General features: G+C 54.2%; 4 protein-coding genes across 4 annotated transcripts; all 4 read left to right on the top strand.

Annotated features, from left to right (window-relative positions):
- Positions 1–5290: 5290 nt before the first annotated feature.
- Positions 5291–6506, top strand: LMH87_000581 (uncharacterized protein; the record flags this gene model as incomplete). Its single annotated transcript, XM_056198508.1, has 3 exons — positions 5291–5690; positions 5771–6110; positions 6215–6506. 3 exons carry the CDS (start codon positions 5291–5293, stop codon positions 6504–6506), a joined length of 1032 nt encoding a protein of 343 aa, XP_056055451.1.
- A 1963-nt stretch (positions 6507–8469) lies between these two features.
- On the top strand, positions 8470–8793 carry LMH87_000580 (uncharacterized protein; the record flags this gene model as incomplete). Its single annotated transcript, XM_056198507.1, has 1 exon — positions 8470–8793. One exon carries the CDS (start codon positions 8470–8472, stop codon positions 8791–8793), a length of 324 nt encoding a protein of 107 aa, XP_056055450.1.
- A 957-nt stretch (positions 8794–9750) lies between these two features.
- Positions 9751–10269, top strand: LMH87_000579 (uncharacterized protein; the record flags this gene model as incomplete). Its single annotated transcript, XM_056198506.1, has 1 exon — positions 9751–10269. One exon carries the CDS (start codon positions 9751–9753, stop codon positions 10267–10269), a length of 519 nt encoding a protein of 172 aa, XP_056055449.1.
- A 3951-nt stretch (positions 10270–14220) lies between these two features.
- LMH87_000578 (uncharacterized protein) lies at positions 14221–16803 on the top strand (the record flags this gene model as incomplete). Its single annotated transcript, XM_056198505.1, has 1 exon — positions 14221–16803. One exon carries the CDS (start codon positions 14221–14223, stop codon positions 16801–16803), a length of 2583 nt encoding a protein of 860 aa, XP_056055448.1.
- Positions 16804–17167: the final 364 nt, after the last annotated feature.

The raw sequence follows: 17167 nt of genomic DNA, 5'->3' as shown, positions 1-17167 counted from the left end.
TCCCAGTGAGGGGGAGGGGCGTGTGCATACTACTGCCGAGAGAGCTTCTTTTTACTTTTATAGTGCTCCGTTGCTCTTTCACAGCTGGCTGGGTCCTTTGGGGGCTGCAGGATTTCAGAAAAGGATTCGGCTTTCGCGCTGTGGCTGGCCGAAAAGGCGCACCATTTGTGCATGCTTTGTCCCCCAAAACAAAAAAGCCACCAGCGATGGCTGCTACGTTGTATATTGCATCCGCACCGGCGCGCACACCACCCCCCCCCCCCCCCCCCCCCCCAACCGGCACACTCTTTGACACACACATGATCCCTTCTGGCGCCTTGTCAATGGACGGGGAGCCACGGATACTGGCGCCGCTAACACGAGGGGCGTGTGTGTCCGTCGCCGCACCTTCTTCCCTAGATTGAAAGTAGTGCCCCTAACAAGCAGGGGCCTCTAGAAACGATGGGAAATTCACAAGTGCACACAATTGTTGCGACGAGAAACCAAAAGTCCGCCACATGGCTTGCAGTAGCGACTCCAAGTGCGGTCCCGCGATGGAAGAGGAATGGGCCTTGCCCAGCGGACAGCACAACTCCAGTCTTTTTTAGTAATAGACTGTGTAATGAGCCCTCTCTCTCTGCGCCGCAACAGGAGCGAATGCGTCTTTGCTCGGCGGTTCGGCGTCGACGCAGCTCGCAGGGTTGTATTTGGAAAAATGTTCACAGCGCGTAACGACATGTCGAAGAAAAGCCGTTGCCTGCGATCGGGGTTCGGGCGAACCTGCTGTGGAAGAAAAAGCTTGGCCAAAATTACAGTTCTCACTTCCCGGGGACCCGCGCCCGACATCCTTGTCAATATGCTTCCTCGACCCTCTCCCCCCCTTTCATTTACTGGGCACACATTGCATTTTTTTTTTTCTTGCATGGCAAAAGAGGCATGAGGGGAGGTTGTAGCAGAGCTTGGGCCATGGTCGCTGCAAGCCATCTTTTCTCCTTGGGAAAAAGATCTGATGATAATTTCGGGATGCGTATTCATGCGGACGAGTCCCCACGAGACGCCTCTGCAACAGTGTTATGAATGCCGGCTGCTTTCATGTCATATTTTCCATCGTCCATGGATTGAAATGAAGCAAAGATCCCAGAAAGAGGGCAGACGCTAAAATGCTTGACAAGGATGGGCAAGCCAGGGATCATGGTTTCGGGCCACTGAGGATCAGCTGGTTACTGACGGCCGAAAGATGAGCCGCACACGGCCGAGTCGGACCACGGAAGTCACAGTGCCCCGAAGCCAACGGTGTCGTTCTTTCACAAGATTGGCCCTTTCATTGCGACGGTTTAGCAGAAAAGGGGCCCTCCGAAATGGAAAAGAAATAGAAAAAAGGAGTGCCGGGCAAGTATTAAATGGATTCCATGCCGTAAGAGGAAGAAGAATCCTGTTGTTGATAGCGGCGGGACAAGGAACAACGCCACACAGATACGGCGAGTACGGGTCGCAGAAGGAGCTTTCCGCCGACCCTCGTAATGCAGAACACAGAGAGACAACCAGGTTGCGCAGAGATCCAACGCCTGCTTCAAGGTGCATGATCGGTCACCGAGTATGGCGTGGTTTTGCTCCTGAAGCGCCCTGGATGCCGGCCGGCGGTCCCGCTCGGAGATACTGGTAGTTGCCGGTTTAATACGGGCACCGAATCCGTCCTTCTTGGGCCTTTTTCTCTTCGCTACCCACGCTGGTGGTGCTGGTGGATAGCAACTCGCTCCAAAGACTGGCACGACCGACTGCAAATGAACTTTTGCGATTTTTCTAGCGGAAAAGCACGAGAGAAGAAATTCTAAAGAAATTTGACAATGTAGAACAATGGCTAATAGAATTCAAGAAACCCAAGAAAAAAAAAGGAGATTGAGTATGTCCCCCACCCACGGCTGTCGCTGGGGCTTCTCACCGGTCCGCCGTACGGGCGTCTCGCTAATGTTCTCTATACGGCCGGTGCAAAAAAAAAACCGGTTATGCTGTGGCATTTTATTTTAATGCCAGGGACTACTTGAAAGCTAAAATTTAATAAAGGCGTGATTGCTGCAGCAAGATGGGTGCGCGCGCGCCCTTGCGAGAGCAAGTGGTGTGTGTTTGCCTTGTGCTTCCGCGGACCATCCCATCGCCGAATATGGATACCTTGGCCGCGATTGTATTTATGCCGAATTTCGCGACTGGTTCGATTTCTTGTGCTCTGTAGCGTGTTGGATCTGGTGCCCGTTTATCGGGATGCGATGTGGGACAGACAGGTGTATTGTGCGTTCGTGTGAGAGGTCAAGGTTCTCGCACGTGCTGTGTGTGTGTGTGTGTGTGTGTCAGAGGTGCGCACTCATGGCCGTCAATGAACTTGTGCCACAATATACAGATTACACGGCATACTAAATAAACTCGCCGTATGCCGGAAACATTCTGAAAGGACACACCGACTGATGGTCGTAGGCGGGCATCCTGAAATCGTCGGGCGTGGCCGTGCATCTCCCGCCCCCCTCCCGGCATCTCGTGCAGATCAGTATTGCCGGCCGAGATCCCTTTCTTGCGCGGTATGCGATTGCGACAACGAGAGAAACTGTACCTGTGCGTACTTGCTAGCTAGAGGATGCATGCAATATTTCAGCCGGCTGCATGGACCTGCTCAGGTTGGCACCGTCTACAGCATTGCTCGACGCACGTGGTGCTCCCCCGGTGCTGGCACTGGAACAAGTACGGTGCCGGCGGAAAACTCGTCGGTGCCGGCCGGGACAAGAGGGATGAAGATGCTTGCTTCGAGATTTGACGAATCGGAGTAAATTTATGCACGTCAGAAAGAAAATGCCAAAAGGCAGAGCCGTGATTTCGTCAATGCAAGCACGCTCTCTGCATGCCACAAGGCTACCGATGAAGCACAACGGTATCAGACTACCTGCCTGCAACTACCCTCCGCTGCCTGTCTTCCATTGAAACCGTGTTTGGCAAGGAATTCCATGTATGCATCGCAGATCTGGGCAGAAGCTTTACAGTCTTTGATGGTCCGCTACGTGCATCTTTCCAACGTTGATGTGCCCCTCGTTGTACTGACACATGCAGGGAGCGACATCTTTACCCTTCCAGACGCCGAAGAGGATTTGGCTGTCTAGGTTGGACGTGGTAGCAGTACAGCGCACTGATTAGAGAGAAAAACGTAAATTGTACGAAATGGATAATTGCCCCCACGTTCAGGTTCGGCCAACTTGATATTAGGTCCGAAGACCCGACATGGGATTCTGGCCCCTCGCTCCGGCACCTACACGTGCACTAGCCCATCAAGCATTCCTTCAAAAGCCACCAGGCACCAGGCAGTGACAGATCAAAAGGGCACTTGGCGACTAGGGGTTCGGGGGCCAAAAAAAAAAGAATAAACGAAGGAGAAAAAAAAGAGGGTTGCAGTTTTGTAGAAGAGGGGTTGCTGCAGCTCTGCCGCACTATGCTCTGTCCGGCGAAGGGGACTTGTATTTCCTTGGGTTGTAGATGCAACGCTGTGGCGTGGGTAGAGGAGCATAAAACCCTTGTAACATTTTCCCACCTGTAACGGGCCCTGCAGATTTTTTTTTTTGGATTTGGATTTGGATTTGGATTTGGGATGGAAAAAAAGCTAAATGGTTCGTTTCTCGATTCCTTCGGCGTGGAGCGGCAACCTCGCCTTGAAAGCAGCTAGCGTTGGTTGCAATTTAGTAGATACACCGAAGAGTGACCTCGTGGCTTGCAGCTGGCGCTGTCATTTGTAGCCGGCGAGCTCTTTCTTCAAGAGCCAGCCAGCCAGCGCGCGCGGGATCGTGTAATGGGGACGCTTGCACACACCACTACCACCCACCTCCATCGGGGCAGGAAAAGCAACGGCCACATTTGTCTCGTTCAACTCGAGGCCTTCTGGCCAAGTAGTGAGGGGAGGAGGGGTACAGAGATCGCCCGCGCGGGATGCCGGTACACAGGCGTGGCCGAGATTGACTTGGACGAATCACCTGCGGCCCCCCCTCCCACCTTTGTGGGAGCGATCCGTCGTGGGAATATCATATCATGTAACCTAGCTAGCAGTTAGGCTGCCCACCGGTGGTGCCAAAGCCTTGCCCGCAGGAACAGCCCCGGATGGAGTCTCAAAAATCTCCTCAGAAATCGCGTTTTGAGTCGTGGCGCCCGACTGACTACTGAGCGAACTACTGTGACGGGGGGTCTCTTATGGTTGTAACGTGCTGGCATGAAGTACTGCCTCTGCAGACTCGGGAAGTTAATTTGCCAGAAACCGACGCGGCCGGGCAGTGCGACGGATACCTTGACCTTTGCTACGCCCGTTGCAATTTCGCCTCAACTGGTCCGTGTTGTATCATTGTCTGAGAATCCAGGCTGTCACGGGAGCGCATTTTCCATTTTCTGCTGCACCGCCCGCGATCCTGCGTTCGGCTTTTGGCCTTGTCTCCTTGCCTCCACTGCGCAGTTTGCGACCAAAACTCCGTGGCCTCGCTACTCATTTTCCCTTTCAGAGCCGCTTCAAGCCATTGCCGGTCATTGAGCCCTGAGTGTCGCCGAAAGATGGCCCGTGGAGGAGGAGAGGTGCAGCCACCCCAGCCCAGGCCTGTCCTCCCTCCATCAGTGACAATAATGGCCTTTGCCTGCGTGGCTCTCTGGCTCAAGCGTGCACCCCCCTCCAGGGTCGTTTTGAACGAGGCGGCGCGGCGCTGTCATCCCGCAGTGCCTTACTTGGTGTAGCAGCAGAACCATGAAAGAGGGTTTATTTGGCGAACGTGGCGCGCTGCCACAGAAGTCACGATTGCACTACTCGTTAGCGTTGTCCCAGCTTTGGTGGTCTGAATGGCGGGTGTTGCCGGACGGACTTGTGCCATCCTGTTGTGGCATGAAAAACCAAATCACTCAAGATTTTGTGAGGACGGTGCTGCCAATGATGATATGAGATGTATAAGTTGTATGACCGCATGGCTGCTGGAAGTGATCATGGCATCTGTCAGCGGATGATCCGGGCGGACAGGTCTCGATCGCGGGAGTCCCCCGCCCTCTCCCTCGATCTCAAGCAGATAGCGGCCAACAGAGCAAATCGACGACATCATAGCTACGCGTCTCTGCACGCTTCATCACCCGCACAGTCTGACACATTGTCCTATTGATTCCATACCCTTGCGCGACCGCGCAAAACATAAAACCTTCGTAGGCTTGTATAATATCCGGCAGGCTCTCTCTCGTGCGGCGCCTTGCGTTCCGTCAATCTACGACAGAGCAAATTCCCCAACATCGAAAAACTCGCGACAGCAATCTGCCGACCATGTCTACAGCCACGGTTATGCAGCGGGTCGTCCTCGCGCTGACCAACTTCAAGTCGCCCATTCTGCGCACCATCGTGCCGTGCGGCATCGCCGCCGTCGCGCTGCAGGCCTTTGCCGCCGCGCCGTCCGTCGCCGCCCGCTCCGAGCTCTTCTTTGACGTCTCGGGCTCCCTCACGTATCTCGCCGTCGGCGCGCTGAGCCTGTACCTGCCGGCGCTGCGCGCGCGCGCGCTCGCCGCCGCCCAGGGCGTGGCGCAAAGCGCCCTGCCGAAGCTGCCCAGCATCACGCAGCTCGCGGCCTCGGCGTGGAGCAAGGGCGAAGCCGCCGGGACGGCGGCGGGCGGACGCAACTGGCGACAGCTGGTTCTCGTGGGCCTCACCATGGTGTGGGCCACTCGATGTAAGAAGCAGTCGTCGTATGGACGAGGCGTAGAATGGAAGCATGGGGAGAGGAATGACGGACGGCTAACATGTGAACAGTGGGATCGTATCTCTTCTCGCGTGTCATGGGCGATGGCCACGACTCGCGCTTCGACAAGATCCGCGACAAGCCTGTGCGCTTCGCGAGCGTCTTCATGATCCAGGCTATCTGGGTCACCATCCCAATGCTGCCTGTGCTGGCCCTCGGCGCCCTGCCCGCGGCCACCCTGGCCACGGCCCTGCCGAGCGTCTTGGCAACCGACGTCCTGGGGCTGTCCATCTGGGGCATGGGCTTCTTTTTTGAGGCGGTCGCCGACTACCAAAAGAGCCAGTGGGTGAAGCAGAAGAAGCGCAAGGAGCATGACGAGGACTTTTTGACAAGAGGCCTCTTCAGCGTCAGGTACGTCTTGATGTCCTCCTTCCTTTCCCCGTTGAGGGACATAGATGGTGCAGGGGTCTCTCGAGAAACCTCACAGGAAAAGACTAACGGATTGTGTTGAACAGCCGCTTCCCCCACTACTTTGGCGAAATCTCCATGTGGACGGGCATCGCCATCACCGCCGCCGGCGTCCTCGCCCGCAAGCCCATTCAGCTCGGGCTCGGGTGGACGGGCCCCATGGGCATCCTGGCCACGACGGCGTTGTGCGGCCTCAGCCCGCTGTTCAGCTGGTTCGTGGTGACGCGCGTGTCGGGCATTCCGCTGAGCCAAAAGAAGTACGACGAGCGCTACGGCAAGCGCAAGGACTACCAGAAGTGGCGCAGCGAGACACCGCAGCTGATTCCGAAGCTATGGTAAGCAAGGCAGATATACTCGGGTTTGAGACGCGGGTCTTTCTTCTCGGAGAGGAAGTATCAGTCGTGCGAATGCTGAAGGTTTGTCAAAACTAGACAGCTGCCCGTCGAATGTAAGATGTAATGAAGATAGCGATGCGATCAAATATCAGTCTTGCTTTCATCATGGTTGCTGCATTACGTATACTTCAAAACTGCCAACTTTTACAAGTGATCTAGTCTGAAATGCGTCATATATTATCGCTTCCACGATACCATGTGAAAGAGGGCCATGGTATCAAGCAGCTCACATGCATGGATGTCAGCAGTTGCCGACAGTTTTCAATAATTATTGGAAGACTGCTCCTTGTGGTTTGTTCTTGTATAATTTGATCTTCTTTAGCCTGTCTGTCTTTGCCAACATTAGGCCCACCACCAGCTCAAGTGACGCGCCGCGTAAGTGACCATCGGCGCGCGGCCTTCCTTCTCGTAGTCTTTCAAGATGACTCATCCAGGTGCGACCAGCTTAACAAGCTACTCAGCCAAGGTTTCGGCCGTGCCAGTCTTTGCGGTCTCTCTACCCTGCAATTATTATATTATTTAATCATGGTTCTTGGCCGGTGTCGATACTGCCCAGAAAGCCGTCAGAGTTTTGTGTGCAAAAAGCATGTTATCGATGGTTCTGTAGAATATGTTTATATTCGTCCACATAAACTTCCGTGTTTGCTAATCTTCTTTTCACGAGATGAATCGATTAGCAGTTCAATGTATTGCCAAAGAGCGATCAGCCGAAGTCATAGATCAAAACATAACATTCTACATCTACGAACTATGACACTAGGGAGGCTCAACGTATAGACGAGGGATATGCTCATCACGACAGACTGGGCGCAGTGATTCTGTTTATAATGTATAGTGGCAAAAAAAAACACCCGCTCAACAAATTTGTTGCCAAGTGTGTGTGGTAAGTTGGTGGCTTAAGCCTTTGCGCAAGCCTCTGATAAGTGAAACTTTTTACTAGCATCCATAGAAGTCAACGGTCAATCTATCGTAGAAGGTTTTTCTGTTTTCTTTTTTTCGAACTGTCTTCAGCACCACTCCTCGACACCTCTTATCCCCTGTCTCCAGCAAAGGGAAGAGCACACCACTATAAGTAATCGCAGGCCACAAGCGTGCATTATATCTACAACGCGGGAACACTGCCAACTAAACTCGAGCAGAGCGAGAGCACCTGGTATTCCTGGTATTACCATTGTTTCAAAATAATGCTACGTTCTCCTTCAACTCGCTTCGCAGGAAGCCGCCAGCAGCCTCGCCCTGGTGCTGCGTCGGCCTCAGCAATAGCAACACCAACAACAACCACGGCAATAACGACAAGCACAACGACAATTACGGTAGCCAGAGCAACAACAACCACCACCACAGCTACAGCAAGGACAACTGCAGCAACAACAACGATAACCACAGCAAGAGCAGCGACATCCACAGCAGCAGCAAGAATAACCACAACAACAATAGCGGTTACTACTAGGACAGAAACGACAGCCACAGGTATAGCAACGACAACCACAGTGGCATCAACGAGAGACACAGGGACAGCAACGATGCCCACAACAAGACAGGCGATAGGGGTGGTAGCCGTACAAGACGAAGAAGAAGAAGAAGAAGACGAAGAAGAAGAAGAAGAAGACGAAGAAGAAGAAGAAGAAGAAGACGAAGAAGAAGAAGAAGAAGAAGACGAAGAAGAAGAAGAAGAAGACGAAGAAGAAGAAGAAGAAGAAGAAGAAGAAGAAGAAGAAGACGAAGAAGAAGAAGAAGAATGGGGAGGAATAGGAGAAGAAAGAGAAGCGATCGGTTCAGCAGCGTCCATCACAAGCTCTGCCAGAGTTCCATATACTCCTCCTCCCAGCTACCTAGACTACGCCAACGAAACACGACGACGCAGCAGTTGGATTAGCAATGTCTGGGATACAATCCGCTGGGGCTGGATGAATCTTGTGCAAGACGGCTTCCGTCGCATATACCGATACATAGACCCCGAACTACCAGAGCTCATGGCCACCCATCGCGAAGAGACCAACAGCGAGCGAGAACCACCCGATCCCATCGAAGTGGCCCCCCGCGGCACCAGCATCGGCACCAGCAACGATGGGTTTAGCTCTGATGACGGTCTACGGCGCCCCGGCCGCAAGCCACCCGCGTACGTCCGGCACGACCGGTCTGATCCTGACGGCCACTATCCAAGGCAAGAAGGCGCTTCGGGACCGATAGACACCCTGAGTCCGTTGGAGCAGGTCATGTTCGCGCAGTAGGGTCGGGGGCAGGGTCAACAAAACTTGGAGGAACATGCTTGGGGGGCGCCGGATATTCCACACACACGCCCCCTCGTCCGCCCAGCGCATCGGCTTATCGCAATATGCATCCCAGATCCATCTATCCGAGGACAGGCCTTCCGACCCTGCGTCATCCATCCGCAGCCGGTTCCCCAGAGTCGGGCGAGCCAGCGCTTGGAGGCTATTTCTCGATTGGTTAGGATCCGTCAAGCTGTGATTGCATAGAGTTTTGACGAGCTTGAGCTGGAGATGAAATTGCTTTGCATTTTGCTATCCGAAATTAAACGAGGTTGGGGTTTACAGGTCAAGAAACTCGGGAAATTAGAAACAAACAATTGGTTGAAGGTCGGAACATCAAGCTTCATCTGGGTAAATGAGATATCTGTAGCTATACGTCAAAATCACAGCTCGTTTTCCCAGTCCGCGCCTTTGGACATGCCCAGCCTGCCACATCTTGTACCACTCGCATCGCGTCGGCTATATTACCGTGAACGACTTGTCTGGGGTGACTCAATGCTGCCAGAGAAACTAAGGCGGGCAAACTGACGTAAAAATCGGAAGAAATGGCATGGTACGCGTTAAGAACGGCTGTGGGTGATGCTTCTCCCAGCATGCAAAGGTTTCATCGCTAGGAAACAATGGGACGTTGATTGACACCAGAAACGTATACCCGACGAGAGAATGTCTCTTCTTGGGCAGCATCATGTAGCTAACACGAGCTTGAGTTTGATAAACATGATGTGCTGGAGGTAAGCAAACACGATCACAGAGAGAGTAATGGGGTGATTTCGACCTCGTCGTGCGAGCTTTGTCGCCTCCAAAACAGCTTTACGTATAAATAATCAGAATACCCAACCTAATATGCTCTTATGGTTGTATTAAATATCTCATTGCATTGAGTCCTCTTCTTCTCTTTTCCCGCTTTGTGCGAAAACAATGTTGCTCTACAAGACCACGCTCCTCCTTGGGGCCAGCCTCGTCGCAGCCTCGACCGTAGACACGCGCGCAAATTGCGACGAAGGCCCGCAGCGAGTCTGCTACACCAACGCGACGCAGAACCTCCGCCCCGAAGACATCAAGTACGTCGCCGACTACTTGCGCTACCTCGGCGACGCGGGCGCCGCCAAGTTCCTGGCCATGCCCCAGGCGGCCGACTGCGCGGAGTGGACGCTTCCCGTGCCGTCGCACGGCGGGAGTGTTCTAGCACTGGCCAAGCACATCAATCCCCGAATCACTTCATCGGTCCTGTACGAAGATCTGGCGGCTGCGGTAGCCGGAGGCGCGCCGGAAGGCAGCCAAGGGGACCTGCTGGGATGCGGCAAGGATGGTGGCCAGATGGAGGCCAAGGTCAACTTGAAGAACCCGCTGTATGATAGTGACGGGTACAAGAAGAGTGGTGCAAGGCCAGAGGGCATTTTGATCAAGCTTGTTCAAGCCCCTCCGCCCAAGGTGTAGGCAGGGATGCGAGATGGTGCAGAGAGCCGAGATGATGCATCTGACAGTGTGCTTCAAAGCCTTAATCTGGTCCGACTGCAAGAGATCACAAGCGATAGAATATTGCACAGCAGTTTTATCGATGCAAAGAAACTTAATGCAACTCTCTACAATAAAACATGGCTCAGTGGCGGCTGCTCTGCCTCTCATCGCCCGCCTAACTTCGCATCTGCTTGCTCTTACATTGCCTAGAAGCCTTTTAAAAGGGACACAGACCAAGGCTCGTCCGAATGTAAAATCTCAGACCAGCCACAACGCTTTCTTTACAGAATTTGGTCCCGTCAGTGAATAAAATTTGCCAAATCTTCAGCGTCCATCACCGTTTCCTGTGCAGGCGCACGAAGAAAAGATTCGCGGTGCAAATCCTGGTGTCAATCCTGGTGTCGCTTTGAAATAGGCACGTACCAACGATTAAGTAAGCGACAAGATACCTTTTATTCACAATGATTGCATCACTGAAACCCATATTTTTGCTTTTGCCTATTTTTCTGACCTCCTCGCAGTGTCATGGTCAAGTATTGACTCTCGACGTGTACTACCGGGTAGCGTCAAGCACTAGCTTGACAGCAAACTTGCAGCGCAAGGAACCACGGCTGACTGTGACGGGATGTCAGAAAAAGACAAACATGTCAGATTCGTTACATCAGGCAGTTCCTCCCTGAGACAGCTGAAGCAGACACGGCAGCCTGCAGTGTCGGGGCTGCGAGCAGGAGGATAATGGGGAAGAGTGCATGCGTGCTGTCGTGTCAGTCAGGCTGCTCAGGCTGTGATGGGTGGGCGAAAAGCCTGAATAAAGCAGCCGACCCAGACACTCGGGACGAAAGTGCTAGCTCCCGCGGCACCCATGCTAGGACAGTGGAGTAATTTAACTCGGTGGTCTGGTCTTTTTTCCTTGTTCCTGTTTTTTTGCCATTCTCTTTTTTCCCCTGGTATATTACGGGGAGAGTAGCATTTTTTACGAGTCCCGGTGCTCCGGGCTGGCGGGGCGGTGATTTGAGGACGGGCGGAACGTGGAGGCGGCTCCTCGGCAAGTGCCAGAGCCCTCTTTGCATCTTGGGCTGCTCGTCAGGGTCTTGGAGTCAAGAGGCTCGTGATGACAGGCTAGTCTCTCAACAAAAAAAAAGGAGAGGAAGAATGCAGGGAGTTGGGAGAGTGACTAGAGTTGATATAGAGAGGCATCACGAGACCTCTTTTTCGGGGGGGTGGGAGGGGCGGCCACGCTTTGTTGTTTACAGTGACAGGGTAGCTTGTATCACGGGCTCATTTCTGGCTAGCGACCGTGCTTCTTTTGATTAGATAGTAATTAAAGAGAGAAAAAAATTACAGCGGTGGGCTGTTTATCAAGGCAGCTATTGTGATGGATGGTGTCGAGGCGCCAGCCGTACCAGTATGTCAACGTCAGCGAAGAAGCGGTGGTGCGTTGTACAACTGTCAACAGTAGACTGCAGCGCATTGATGGCTGGCTGTGTAGCAAGAGAGAGGAACCACTGCAAACAGGGCATTCATTGTCTGGGTCTTGTACCAGTAGCACAGCATCTGCTAAATAAAGTGAGGTAGCTCGAGCACCGAAGGCCGCTAGAAGAAAGATGTGAGCTGCAGACATGGAGTAACAATATCATCGTTAGTATCAAAAAGAAGAGCGCTGCGCAAATGGTTCCTTCTGTTCTCGACCGCGTATTGTAAGCAAGTATGTGATACCTAGCGAGAGGACAATGTTTGGTGGACGACGCATGTAGCCGAGACCTCGTGCGCTGGCCTTTTTCTTTTGGGAGTTGTCGTACGTACCGATACAAACAACGGCAACATGTGTCAGCTACCCAGCCGAAACGGCATCTGGTCCAGGCTGTCTTGTTAGGCTGCAGGACGGGAAGCAGAACAGACAAGCTTTTTTATTATTCTTGTGCTTCTACTCACTGACAGTAATACGCCCGCACAGCCTGTCGTGTCGGCAGTGCCGTGCCGGCGTACTCGTTTTGTCCTGTGTGTGGCTCGGCTTTTGGGTGGCTTGTCAGTGGCCGTCTCGTGGCTGACCAGGCATAGAGGTGGGCCAGTTGCGAAGAAGGGTGGACGCTCGCGTTCTGGAACAAGAAAACAGAGGGGTGCACGCTTGTGACTGGCTTCTCTATGAGTGCAATAATTCAGGCATACTATCATATCAGCATGTCTGAGTCCTTTCTCTTTTTATTCTTATTATTTCACTTTTCGACCGCCTGATTCGCTACGAACCCCTTTAGGCTGCCTGCCTGCCCCCCAGTCGCGTCCGTGTCAGGCATGCGCCCGGGGGCGGCTTATCACCAAACGGACAAGTCGTGTGTGCAAAAGCGATCCGTTCCGGATACTGCATGCGAGACGTCAGATCAGGCTGTTGCGGCCCGAGGGGGCGGGTGGGAAGATGAGCTGAGGGAAGCGTTTGCGAGTGGAAATTTCCTGCAATAAAGAAAAAAGGGCGAGTCGTGTGCTGGGTGAAATTTTGATGCAGCGACGACGACGAGATGAGTACTCGTATGCCTGGGGATACTACTTGTGCTCAGTACCAGTACCACCAGGTTGATGCCGAGCTCTGTTATTTCTATTCCTGCCCTGTGACGATGACGACTCATGATGCTGGTCTCGGCCCTCTGCAAGCTCCGGATGTACTCTGCAGCGCATGTGCTGCGTAATTCGGTACCTTGGCCGGCGAGACAGAGTGGCGTCTCGCCCCCCGGCTCACTCTCAGGCACGGTGGCAGCCCTGGCCAGACCCCAGGCTGGTTGGCTGGTTGGCTGGCTGGCACTGGGCCACTGGCTGGTGCAACCACGCAACTGGCCTTGTTGATTGATTCCCTGCCCTGGAAATCGCCTTATTGGGGCAGCTGGGGGCTGCACGCTAGTCACACTGCGCTGCCGACGCTCACACACACTAAAACAAGCCCGCCAACAAAAGCCCTGCACGGAGTGAGCAGTCCAGGTGCTGACCTCACCACTACGACACTACTTTTGTTCCTTCCTCTTCCCTTGCCCTGCTTGCTTGTCTGCCGACCGTCTCGTTTGGACACCAGCCCTTTGAAATAATTAGGCAAAATACTGACATTGATTCACTCCGTACCTCTCGTCTTCTGTGCCCCCATCACGAGCCTCTCCGTCCTCCCGGTCCAGCCGGCGCAGGCCCTTGCTTGCTCTCTAGGTAGTTAGCATTGGGCACTTTGGCACCATGGATTGAGCAAACCCACTGAATCCACCCTCCCCAACTTTGGTCCGCGCCCGTTGCCCATCACTAATCAGGGCCATTCACCCATTCAGTCATCACCCACCCCAAATCCAAAATCCTTCCCTGCACAAACTGACACCACCATCCATCGTACCCAGCCCAGCCTAGACTGCTGTATTTACCTGCACAACAACAACCATCGTCCGCCCCAGGCACCACCCAATCTCCTCAGATAGACAGATATTACGTCTGGCTGCCATCTGTCCATCTCTCCGGCCATCTCTCAATTTTCTTCCTTTTTCTTCTCTCTCGCTAGCGCTCCCTCGTGCTCGCATCATCGCTCGCCTCTCCGCATTTTTCTCGCGCCTGCGTCACCTCCAACCTGCCAAAACCCATCGAGACACTGCACGCAGCATCCAAGTCGCCGAGTCGTCTGCACCTCTTTCGTCATCACCAGGCCCCCCCCCGCGGCCGCGCATCCCCGATCCTCCGTCGACAACACATCTCGCTTCCCATTGCCACGTTCTCTTGGGCACCAAAGGCTTCCCGCCCTCGCCGCGTGCGCTTCCTGCTCGACGCACGCCGCCACGCCCACACACAATGAGCTATTCTTCACCCGTCTCCACGATTATCCATTGAACCTCGTCATCCGCCCCTGCTGCCCCGTTGGCATGCATCAACTAATACAATCGACCTCGAAACAATAGCACCCAACTTGCACCGGCCATGGACAAGCCATCTGCCGCCTCCGATGGCGCTCCTGGCACGCTCCCGTCGACTGCCGCTCAACCCAATAATAACAACCCCCCCTCTCGCATCGCTGTTCCCGCCGCCTCTGCTGCCGCCACCCCAGCAGAAGCCCTTACGAATGGCATCCCCCATTCTGCATCAAAGGCTTCGTCGGCCGCCAACTCCAACGGAACAACACCCAACCCTTCCCGGGACGCCTCTCCCGGTCGCCTGATTCGAAAAGCCACTTCCTCGAGCCGCCTCTCCGGCACACGCTCTCGCAAAAACAGCCAGCAGGACCTCAGCCCGACCCGCCCTTCCAGGTCACAAATACCGACACACACAGCAGCTGCGCGAAGCCTATCAACCTCTGCCACCCCCGCCCTGCCGCCCGGCGTCAAGGAAGCACAGCAGGCTTCAACACCACAGAAGAACGGCGTTGTGCCGACCGACTCCAAGGACAGCCCCCGATGGCCAATATCCCCTCGATTGCGATCTCCACCACCAAATTCAAACAGGGCCGGCCCTGCAGCACCAAAGTCCGAGCCAGATCTGCCCGCCATCAACGTTTTGCAAGCCAGTCCTGCTGTCAAGCCCGCCGACACTCAGGCTACAACGGAGAGTGATACTGACGATTCCAAGTCTGGCTCTGGTGTCCACACGCCTGTCCGTGCCGCCCTGGAAACTGTTCAAGAGGTCACTACCCCGGCTGCCGAGCGCGGCATCCTGGATCATGTCAAGGAAAAGCTTGCTGCTCCCGATCCCCAGTCCGACACCGCCTTGAGCGATGGTGGACGCACCGTGAGAGCCCGCTCCAACCAGACCCCGGACAACACAATGGAGGGTGCGAATAGGGCCGACATCCGGAGGACTACCTCTGTGCCCCCGCCTCCTGTCGCTCGCCAGTCTAGCTCGCTGTCAATGAAGCAGGGCAAGGGCAAGACGGAAGGCTCCACGCAGAACATGACTGTCGAGACCGAGACTGTGGCCAGCATCCCACAGGTGGCCCTGAACTCCAGCTCCAAGGCCGACGGCGCAAACGGCACTCTCAAGACCAAGCAGAGCACCGAAACGATCAAGCCGAAGAAGGAAAAGAAGAAGCCGGCCCGAAAACAACCCAACGTTCACACCGGAACATCCGCCTCCAAAGCCGACAACTTTGAGGCCAAGATTGCCAGCGCCGTCGACGAGGCCAACACTTCCGACTCGGAAGAAACTTTTGTCTACGACTCTAACCCTCCTGACGGCGGTGACCGTACTGTTCGTCGTTTCCACTCGCGTACGCCCAGCGCCACCTCCATGGTCAGCCAGCCTCCCGATCGCCAAAACGTACGCTCCATTTACGGTGTCATGGAGGCTAGCGGCCATCATGGCCCCGTTCCCAAGAAGAGCATGAAGTTTGTCAACACATTTAACGGCTCTGGGACAGAAAGCTTGACTCCTGGGGAAGACGACGGCAAGGCCTCCGGTCGCAGCGCCGGTGGCTCCGGCCGCGGAACCGCAAGACACCATCATCATATTGGCAGATGGGGTCGCCAGCCCAACAACAGTCACCTGTCCATATTTGACAACGATTCGCCCTTTGCCAACACGGTCAGATCAAAGCCCGCGAATCCCGGATCTCGAACCTCATCAGGCCCGACAAGCCCGCGCAATCATCATTCTCCCCGTGGACAACTCAGCTCCAAGCGCTCTGCTCTTCAAATGTCGTCCATCTACGACATGGATGAGAATGCTGGTGTCGATGACGAGCGAACGCCCCTGATGGGAACCGCTCGCTACAGATCCAGTCGGAATAGGCGCGGTCCCCACAACCTCCGACAGGCAGAGTCTCAGACCTACACCAGGCGATCTTCGTACCTGAACCGATTTGCGGCATGCCTTGTCCTTACCATGATGTTTCTCCTGGTAATTACTGGTGCCATTGGATTCATGTTTGCCACGTCTCAGCCCATGGCTGGCATTGAACTCGTCTCGATTCAGAATGTTGTCACAAGTGAACAGGTTCTCATATTTGACGTTTCGGTCAAGGCTCACAATCCAAACATTGTCCTGGTTACAGTCGACCACACTGACCTGGAGATATTTGCCAAGTCGGACCACGCCGGCACAGATTCAGACTGGTGGAAGCAGCCTGGACCTGGAGATGAAATGCAGGCTCGAGCCGGCGGCAAGAAGCCCAAGGACAAGGACGGCAAGCACGATGACGATGGCGACGAGGAAGACAACCGTCCCAATATTCTCTTGGGCCGCATCACCGAGCTTGACAGTCCACTCATGTTTGAGGGCTCACTCTTCCACCAGGGCAGTTCTACCTCGACTGGGGAGATGAAGCTCCAGTCTCCTGGAAATGGCACAGCCGGAGGTGTCAAGAGATGGGATCTCATCTATCAGAATGAGTTTGACCTCATAATCAAGGGTGTCTTGAAGTACACTCTACCTCTTAGCGCCCGTGTCCGCAGTGCGACCGTCTCAGGACGTACGACAGTGAAGCCCAACTCGGCCAATGATCCCTCCCTTCGACCCCCCAATTCGACTGTACCGATTACTCCGGTTACTCCAGTCACCCCAAACAAATAACCCACTCGTCCTGTGACCACACGGACGGAATCAAGATTTTTTCCCTTTGTTATTCATCTGATTTGCCTTTTCTTGATGAGCGTATAGTATCATGGGCAATATACTTGGCGTTGGATTGCGCAACAGTTCCAACAAGATACAGGAACTTGATCAAAAAAGAATACACGAGGAAACCACCACGAATTACTCTAAGCTGAGCGGGTGAAGAAGACAGAAAGAAACCCTGTTGAAGCAGCCGACCGGGCTTGTTCTGAGGCATAACGTGGTCTTGGTAACATGACACCGCAGGCGTACGCAGGGAGAAGGTCCAATTTGTTTTCCTTTCGACCCAAAACCTGGAAAAAGCGAACATTTGTGTTTCTTT

This window comes from Akanthomyces muscarius, chromosome 6 (genome assembly GCF_028009165.1).
Source record: "Akanthomyces muscarius strain Ve6 chromosome 6, whole genome shotgun sequence".
Lineage (NCBI taxonomy): Eukaryota > Fungi > Ascomycota > Sordariomycetes > Hypocreales > Cordycipitaceae > Akanthomyces > Akanthomyces muscarius.
Note: the sequence above shows the minus strand (reverse complement) of the source record. Positions and strands in the feature narration are given on the sequence as shown.